Source organism: Ovis canadensis, chromosome 11 (genome assembly GCF_042477335.2).
Source record: "Ovis canadensis isolate MfBH-ARS-UI-01 breed Bighorn chromosome 11, ARS-UI_OviCan_v2, whole genome shotgun sequence".
NCBI classification, from domain to species: Eukaryota; Metazoa; Chordata; class Mammalia; order Artiodactyla; family Bovidae; genus Ovis; species Ovis canadensis.
The window spans coordinates 22,699,224-22,708,681 of record NC_091255.1 but is presented as its reverse complement, the minus strand read 5'-3'; the positions used below and the strand labels follow the sequence as shown (position 1 = coordinate 22,708,681).

The window sequence follows — 9,458 nt, the reverse complement described above, 5'->3', positions numbered from 1 at the left end:
ACTGCAAGAGTGTTTTCAAAAAAGGACTTTTTAGCCTCAGATGCCTGAAGATTATCTTAATTTTGTTCTCACATTTAAGTGATCACTTACCTGGATATAATATTCTATCCATAAATATTTTCTTTATGCTTTGAGAATATATTTTCATTATCTTGATGGTTAGAATTGCTGCTGAGAATTCTGAACTTCATCGGATTGTTTCATAGGCAGTCGTGGTTTTCTCTCTGAAACTTTTAGAACTTACTGTTTTTTTTTTTTTATCATTGTTGTATTTCTCTATGTGTGTCCAAGTGTGACTATTTTTCATTAATTTATTCTATTGACACTTTATGGACCACCGACCTAAGAAAGATGTACAACTTGAGAGTTGTGAGTTAGGTTTTATTTGGGACAAAATGAGGACTGCAGCCTGGGAGACAGCACCTCAGACAGCTCTGAGAGTCTGCTGCAGGGAAGTAGAGGGGGAAGCTCAATATATATGATTTTGGTGAAGGGGGCGTTCATGCAATCAAGCACTTACCTTACATAAAGCTTTCTGCTGGTCATCAGGGGTTGATGTCACCATAAAGGGTGAGGAAATGCAAGGATTGAAATCATAAAATTCTGTTCCTGAAAATATCTAATTATCTAAAGAGCCGTTCCACCAGTTTTCCTGGAGTACAAAGTGCCTCATTCCTGTGCTCCACCCTGAACTCCCTTCAGGGCATGTCGAAGATCAACAGCTGCAGCAGCATGGGATTCATTCCTGCAAGAGGCAGATGGCAAATAACCTTGAGCGTGTGCATATGTGTGCTGTCATGCCCAGCTGTTTGCCAACCCAAGGACCATAGCCTGCCAGGTTCTTCTGTCTGTGGACTTTTCTAGGCAAGAATATTGGAGTGGGTTGCTATTTTCTACTCTAGGGGATCTTCCAGACCTAAGGATCAAACCCGTGTCTCTTGAGTCTCCTGCATTGGCAGGCAGACACTTTGCCACCTGCGCTGGTTTGTAGTTGACAGGACCTTCAAACTATCTTTGGGGGCTCGGCATTATTCCCATCCCCTCACCTCCACCCAAATCCTTTTCTACCCCAAATCCCAGACCTTAAAATGGAAAACCTGTGCTTTCGGAACTAGTATGCAGACTCACAAGGAAATCCTGCTGAGGAACTCAGTTGATTTGCTTCTCTAAGCTGAGTCCACCCTCCCTCAAGGCCAGTGAGTCTGGGTTCATAATTGATTGCTTGAGTGAGTGAGTGAAAGTTCGCTCAGTCCTGTCTGACTCTTTGTGACCCCACAGACTAGACTATTCATGGAATTCTCCAGGCCAGAATACTGGAGCGGGTAGCCGTTCCCTTCTCCAGGGGATCTTTCCAACCCAGGGATCGAATCCAGGTCTCCCGCATTGCAGGCGGATTCTTTACCAGCTGAGTTTCCAGGGAAGCCCAACTGATTGCCAATTACAAACTGGCACTTGCCAAGAGCATTGCCAGTGACTGAACAACAGCAACAAGGGCATTTGCCATCTGCCTCTGCCTCTGAGGATGTGGAACCCTGCGCTGCTGCAGCTGTTGACCCTCAATATCCGCTGAGGGAGTTCAGGGTGGAGTGAGGCACTCTGTACTCCAGGGAATCCGGTGCAACAAGTCTTTAGGTAGAGTTAGATATTTTCAGGAACTGATTTCATGATCCCAACATTTGCATCTTTTCATATCTAAGTTGCCGGGAGCCAGCACCAGCAGTCTCCCCCGTGCCAAAGGTCATGAGGTTAAGGGGTCAGACAGGCAAAGGCAAGTCGGGCCTTAAGGGAGCCTCGCTGAATTCTCTTGGGCATCTACCCAAAAAAACCCAGAGTCTGCCTGCCTTACTGCATTATGCTTTCCACCTACTCTTCTGACATTACAGAGGTGGGGGTGGGGCTATCCCCCGACCACCTTTCTCTGGAGAAACTTAACTTAGAGCTCCAGTTAACAGTCTCCTGCATATAAAAGGAGTGTTTCAGCTCAAACCCCTCTGATGGCTCTCTAACTTGCCTTACCGGACTTCTACAACCACGCATGTGATTGTTTACAGCCCCTCAACCGCGAGAGGCAAGGGAAGCCTAAAACATAGAGCCTTTCAAAGAGTTAAAAAGTTAGAGTAGTGCTGGTGTAGGATTTCACTGTTGAGCCAATGCTTGTTGCTAAGTTCCCATATCTCTTATCCACTGTGCACCTGGGAGTGTGTTAGTTAACATAGTTAGAATGCAAGAAAAACAAGTGTAGCCTTGAAACTAACCTCATCAGAATTTTGAGCTAATTGGTTCTTTCTTTGTTGTAACTGGCTGCATTACTTCATGAAAATGTAACTTTGTTTGATACTTTCTGAGGCTGACATAGACTAGAAATATAAAGAAAAAACACTTCAAGGGAAAATAAGTTTTCTGGCTGAGCAGCCTTTATCAAAAGAGGGTCTTAAAATGTTTCACAGGCCTCAAGGCCAGAAGATAATGTACACAACATCATTTGTGGGAAAGGTATAAAGTCCTTTAAAAAATAAAGTTATTGGGCCTCGCTCACCGAAACAGCTTGGTCTCCCTGCGTCAATCATTCTCTCCTGCTCTTACTCTCTCTTTCAGGCTGGTTCCCATCTGGAGTACAGAGGTCTGCCGTGTCTACTTATTTGCCTGGGTTTCTAAGACCTGAATGGGAAGGCATCCTGTGCCTTCACTCCCTCGGGAGACCAGGAGGGCACCTGTGGCCTTACGTAGACGGTGCAAGTTTCTTGTCTTGAGACTTTATTGATTTTCTGTATAAACCAATGAACATCAGCCTCTTTTCTTCTCTCCCTATTTTCTTATCTACAACATTCTTTCCTTATCTATCTCTCTCTAAATCAATCGCCGACTCCGTCCACCCTTCGAATTCCCTGGATCCACCGGAGCTGGACCCTGGCACTAAGTGAAGTGAAGTCGCTCAGTTGTGTCCAACTCTTTGTGACCCCATGGACTGTAGTCTATCAGGCTCCTCCATCCATGGGATTTTCCAGGCAATAGTACTGGAGCGGGTTGCCATTTCCTTCTCCAGGGGATCTTCCCAACCCTGGGATCGTCTCCCTCGTTGTAGACAGATGCTTTACCGTCTGAGCCCCCTAGAAAAGGAGTAAATCCCTTCATGATGACATCAGCTCCTCATGACCAGCAGAAAACCTTTTGTAGAGTGACTGCTTAATTGCACTGAACTCAGCCCCCTTCACCAAAATCATATATATTGACCTTCCCCCACTGTCTCTTTGGAGCAGTTTCTCAGAGCTGTCTGAGGTGCCATCTGCTGGGCTGCAGTCCTCATTCTGTCCCAAATAAAACCTAACTCGAAACTCTCACATTGTGCATCTTTTTAGTTGACACAGGGAAATGAGTCGTGCCTGACTCTGTGCGACCCCATAGACAGCAGCCCACCAGGCTCCCCCGTCCCTGGGATTCTCCAGGCAAGAACACTGGAGTGGGTTGCCATTTCCTTCTCCCATGCATGAAAGTGAAAAGTGAAAGTGAAGTCGCTCAGTCGTGTCCAATTCCTAGCGACCCCATGGACTGCAGCGCTAGTGCTCAAAAAACTTGAACTTCTTGAGGGGTTTCAGCAAAGCCTTATAAAAGGCAAGGTGAGGAGAGTCCCAGGGTATGTGATTGACTCATGCACATTTCTCTGACTGGTTGATGGTGAGGGTGTCACAGGGTTTAACACTGTCAATCCCAAGGTTCCTGTAGGCCTGGGGACTCTGTGCTCATGGTCATTAAGTAATTGATCTATTCCCTTTGGGGATGATTTTAGCTTGTGTAAAACAACTCAAGGAACGTGCATCAGGTACTATTATCTGGGTACTCCATTGTTGTTTAGTCACTAATTTGTATCCAATTCACAAGAGCTAAAGCAGAGGATGGGGGGAAGGTTCTGTACCAGGATAGCTCCCTAAGATCCTGCTCAATTACAGAGCATCTAGGAATTCCCAAGGTCTCCACTCAGGCTTCTCACTTAATTGTTCATTTATGCCTTGGCTGCTGCAGACACCTGATGCCTTCAAATGATAATATGTCACGAGAATTTACTGGATCCCCACGTGTGTGATTGTCACTCCAGTCCCAGAAGTCCACTTTTTATAAGGGCATCATCTTGTTTTGTTTTTCACGAAGAACTAATGTTTTACCCAGACAGTTAAATTGCTCCTCATTAAAATAAATAAATAAATAAATAAATTGCTCATCATTTCCAGGTGCATGAAAAGCATCTTGGGGATTTTTCAGGACTTCACCATTGCAGAAAAGGGGATCCCTTCCGGGGCCTGAGAGTGGGCTCTTGTCCAGCACTTGGAAATGAATTGAGACATGTGCCGACAAAGCAAGAGACTTCACTGGAAAGGGGCACCCAGGTGGAGAACCGCAGGGTAAAGGAAACCAGAGAACTGCTCTGCCATGTGACTCGCAGTCTCGAGTTTTATGGTAATGGGGTTAGTTTCCAGATTGTCTCTGGCTAATCATTCCAACTCAGGGTCCTTCCTGATAGTGGAGGCATTGCTCAGCCAAGATGGATTCCAGTGAGGAGGATTTGGGGAGGCTGACAGGATATTTGGACAGGCATCTCCTCCCTCCTTTTGACCTTTTCCGAAATCTTCATGTTGGTGGCAGCTTGTTAATCCTGGTTTCCTTACCAGGCTCTCTTGTTGTAAGATAACTCGTGGCAGTGGTTACTATCTTTCCTGGCCAGGGTGGACAGTTTCAGTCAGTATTTCTCCTAACAACTTCTGCTGAGAGACTTCATACTCCAGATTCTTTCTGGGAATTGAGGCAGAGGTCTCTTTCTTCTAAAACTACTTCCTGCTGAGAGTGGGCTTAGACCTGCCTAGCAGGGTAGAAGTCTCTCTCCCCCTGATTCAAAACGAGGTATTCTGGGTCCCAAACCAGCATTCATCCTTGTAGTAACAATGATTTGGCCTGAAATTGTTGGACCTTGTCAGATACAAACCTCGTAAGCAGTCGAAATAGATAGGGGGCCAAACAGGAGGCCTGAAAGGATGATTTTAGCCGGACTCAAGAACAGAAGGCAGAATTTGGGGTGAGGACTGCAAGGGGTATAGCTTTCTTCTGATTGGCTGGTGGTGAGGTAACAGGGTGGTGCTCTAGGAATCTTGCACTCAGCCTGAAGTTATCCTCTTTCTGGTCGAAGGCCTTAGTTCCTGCAGAACTCAGAGATATTGTTATGGATGCTACTTGAGAGGGAATTGGGACCCTATCTCAAGACTGTACCACCCTTGACTGCTCCTTCCCTGTTTTTCCCTTCCCTTCCCTGATTAGCGAGTGTTTGCAGCTGCCCGATGGAACTCAGAGAACTCAGAGAAGGTCAGGGAGGCTGAACGAAGCGTATACCCAGCAAACAACAGGGGACACAGAAAAGACTTGTACTCTGGACCCTCAAAGAGTTCTGCTCAGTTTCAGTTCAGAGTACTGGGAGGAGATGGCTCTGGCCACCTTCTGCTAAAATGGGGCAGAGTTCTTCCCCAGTTTGGAGAATTGACACTGAATTGGAAATATTGCTGAGTTTCAAATCTGGAATGTGAGTCTTGTATTATCTGGGCCTTATCAATTTCTATAGGGAGAAATAGAGTTTTCCCTTAGATATAAAGGCAGTTTATATCTAAGGTGAGAAAAAGGAGAAGTTTACTAAAAAGCACAAACAACTTTCTAGGGATAGCTGCACTACCTGAAGGGGAGAAACATAAGTGGAAGTTGTAGGAGGCCATCCTCCAGTATCTTTGCCAGGGAAGGTCATACTTTGGCAATCAGAATGGCAGGTAAATGGTGAAATTGATTGGAAACTTTTTAGAGGTATGCTCATGAACCCCCATAAATGACCAAAGGGAAGGGTTTGGGATGAGGATGACCAGACAGTGACAGAAGATTTCAGTGCTAATATGCTTTCGTTCCTCTGCACAGACAGGTGAGGCCACATGACATTGGGCTTATGAGATGTACAAGAGCAGTGTTGGTGACAGGGAGACACAGACATGGAAGACCACATTTCACACTCATCGGGCCAACTGGAGGAATCTTGATGGAAAGAAGTGAACAGAGAACTCGATTCTTGGGAGAGATAAAGTCAGTCCCGTCCATCATTTTTGTCAGAATCTTTGGGAGACTAAGATTTAGCTTACGTCTCAGGGAAGCCTGAATGGAAGGTTACATCCTCAGAGTTTATCTCCTAACTGTATCCTAACTTCAAATCACTTTCAGATAGCACCTGGCTTTCCAATTCATGTCACCTCCATCCCAGGGAACAGGATGACTCTCCCGGAGTTAGGCATCCTGCTAGATGTCGGTGTGCTGCCTTAGAATGGGGTATCCCCACCCTTGCTCCCGCTCCTACTCCTCTGGAGTCTTGCCCTAATACAAGCTGCTGCAATCGGCCTCCTAGGTGCTACATACTCATTCATTTTGTTGTTTGACAAAATCATCTTCACAGGACGCTTGAGAAAATATTCTCGAGCCTTCTGCCCTGTCTAGAGACAGAGATGTGGAAGGAGGAAAGGAGCTAGCTGGGAGGAACTTGAGTCTGATCTGTTGGTTTTCTGAGTGCCTTATATTCATGGACCCACTGCAGAGCACACACATGGTCCTTCTAGCCAAAGAAGATCCACCAGAATGCCTAAATGGAAAGACAGACATAGCCCAAACTATGCCACAGATTTAGTTTATTTTGAACACAAGTGTTTTTAGACAGCAGCCCCTGCACCATTTTAGATCTTTATCCCCCAGGGCTACAATTCCAGGCAAAGGAAAGAGCAAGCAATGGATATGGAAGTCTTGTTATGCCAAGCATCGAATTCGTGGATTCATAAGAAATCTTCAGGTGCTGTTCTTCAGGCATGCTCAATAACTGTCCAGTCCAGCTTTCCCACGGCCACCAGAGCCAACCTTCTAAAAATACAAATTTGATCATGACATTAACTGGGCTTAGAAACACCCAGCAGTTTACCAAACCCTTCAGCAGGACGCTCTCTCTCCTCACTGGACTCTGGCCTGGATGACCCTCCACCATCCCCCTGAGATGCTGCAATGCTTTCCTACTACCACCACTTCCCCGTCTCCAATGGAAGATCCATACTCCTCCCACCCTCTCAACTGCCCTGCCTTCCTCCTGCTAACTTTCTGCACCCTGTATTTTTTCGCTCAATGTTCTCTACTATCTGACAACCTTCCCAATCTCTCTCCCTCTAGGCAAAGCCCATAACCCTTCTCTTTCTCCCACAGATTGTACAAGAAATCTGTGCAAAGCACTGGTCACCCTACATTTAGATTGTTTATCTATGTCTGTCTCATTTATCCAGTTGTATCTGTCTTTTTGTTTCAATTTCTGCACAATGCATGCCTGACACAGGAGATACTCAATCCCTAGGGATTCCCTTTCCCTTCCTTCCTCCTCCCGGGCTGTTCCATTTTCCAGGAAGAGTTAAATTCCTTTGGTGAGGAAGGAGAAATAAAGTGAGAAAACCTTGGTTAAGAATGACCTGTGAATCTGTATCATGGATACTTGTCTCAACTGAACCCATCAGCGTTGTCCTGGGAGAGGGCTCCTCTTTTAGGACGAGGCCTCAGGTAGTGTGGCCAGCTGTCCGTCTGCCGTGTTTCGAGCCCCTTTCTCTGGGAGTTTTCTAGACTCTCCTGTGCGGTGGACATGTGAGCAAAGTCCACTGGAGAGTTGTGTGCACCCCTTGGCCAGCTCTTGACCGACTTGTACTCACTCTGAAGACAGCAGTTTTGCAGACGTGACCACACCCATTGCTGCAGCATTTCGCTCCCTCAGGACAGGAATCATCTCCTGAGCACAGTTCAACACAAATTCCCATAGTACCTTTGGGCACCTCTGGGCAGAATCCAGGTCTCTGTCGTCCTGAAACACAGGATGGTGTTTGGCGTGTGGCGCAGTCGCTGAGACAGGCCTGAGGACGGACGCTGGAGGCCTGATGCCTCCATCACAGGCAGGACTGCTGCCTCTTCCCTTGCTTCCTTTGTGCTCTGGACTCCTCCCCGAGCCTCCACTGCTCCTCTCTCATGAAGCCCACAGTCTGGGCCTTAGGAGAATGCTCTCCTTTCTCTGAAGGCTGCACAGTCTCAGAAGATAAGAAACCTGCACAGTCACAACTCTCTTCTTCCCACCTTAATAGAAGATTCTAGAAAATCCTCTGCTTACAGAGATCACCATCCCCTGTCTCACACATTCCGTTTGTCCCCCGCCTTCCTCTGGGGTCCCATACACAAGGCACAGGTCCTAACCAGAGAGAAAACTTACCTTTTACCCCCAATTTCTAATCAGACCCAACCCAGTCTGATAGGGAGAATGGGACACACAGGATGAGTGCTCATTTAGATCAAAGAAAATGCATCTAATCAAGGCCAACTCCCCACTCTGTGAGGGGACCTGGTTGCTTCCAGGCAAAACCACCCTCAGGTCTAACACTGGGCTCTGAGCCTGCTCTGCTGTCAGTTAGGGTCCCCTCAGCACCCTCACCTTTGACAAGAGATCCCTGAGCCCAGGCGACCTCCAGCCCCATGACGATGAAAGCCAGCAGAACAAAGATGGTGCCTGTCTTCATGTTGGCCTCTGGTGTGGTGCAGGGGCAGAGCCCAGCTATAATTTATACTCACAGTGTCACCAGAAAGGAGGGTGAGGTGAGAGGCAGTAGAACAAGAAGAGTATTAAAATGTAAGCTCTCAAGGGAGTGTCCCAGGATATTCTAGTTTCTTTGTTCTATTTCACAACTGTTTTCTCAGACTAGGGAATGGTTTCTTGGATATGCAAATACCAAACCAGAGAGTTTGGGAACATTTTTTAGCCTTTCTTTCATTGCTCCATCACAACTTGGCTCTGGTTTCCCCGGTGCCTTTGGGAGCCACGGTCAAAGAAAAGAATTTTCTCCATGTAACTTAGAATTTCACAGTGAGAGCTGAAATTTTGAAGCTAGGCATTGTCAGGGCCCATCTGGGGTCTCCAGCAGGTCCAGTTACGCAGGATGGTAAATGTGTGCTTTGGAGCCCTTGCTAGGCACGAGGGTAGAATCATAATGGTACTGACATCAGTCGTCTAAGGGGATGGATGTTGTGAGATCACAAGCTGGCTGGAGCCCTTGAGAGTTGAGAGACATGGTCTATCTTGATGATTGGTGGTCTCTGAGGCTACCCTGCTCCATACCAAGAAGTTCCTGGAGAGAAGGCTGTGTGGGTGACCTACATGAGCAGAGTTCAGTTCAGTTCATTTCAGTTGCTCAGTCGTGTCTGACTCTTTGCGACCCCGTGAATTGCAGCACGCCAGTCCTCCCTGGCCATCACCAACTCCCAGAGTTCACTCACTCTCACGCCCATTGAGTCAGTGATGCCATCCAGCCATCTCATCCTCTGTCTTCCCCTTCTCCTCCTGCCCCTAATCCCTCCCAGCATCAGACTCTTTTACAATGAGT

At 46.9% G+C, this 9,458-nt stretch overlaps 1 protein-coding gene across 1 annotated transcript; it reads right to left on the bottom strand.

Annotated features, from left to right (window-relative positions):
• Positions 1–6,678: 6,678 nt before the first annotated feature.
• LOC138447216 (WAP four-disulfide core domain protein 18-like) lies at positions 6,679–8,651 on the bottom strand. The gene is made up of 3 exons (XM_069602812.1): positions 8,513–8,651; positions 7,746–7,894; positions 6,679–6,921 (listed from the first exon to the last, which is right to left on the bottom strand). The coding sequence occupies exons 1-3, from the start codon at positions 8,595–8,597 to the stop codon at positions 6,874–6,876; spliced, it is 282 nt and encodes a 93-aa protein (XP_069458913.1). The 5' UTR covers positions 8,598–8,651; the 3' UTR covers positions 6,679–6,873.
• Positions 8,652–9,458: the final 807 nt, after the last annotated feature.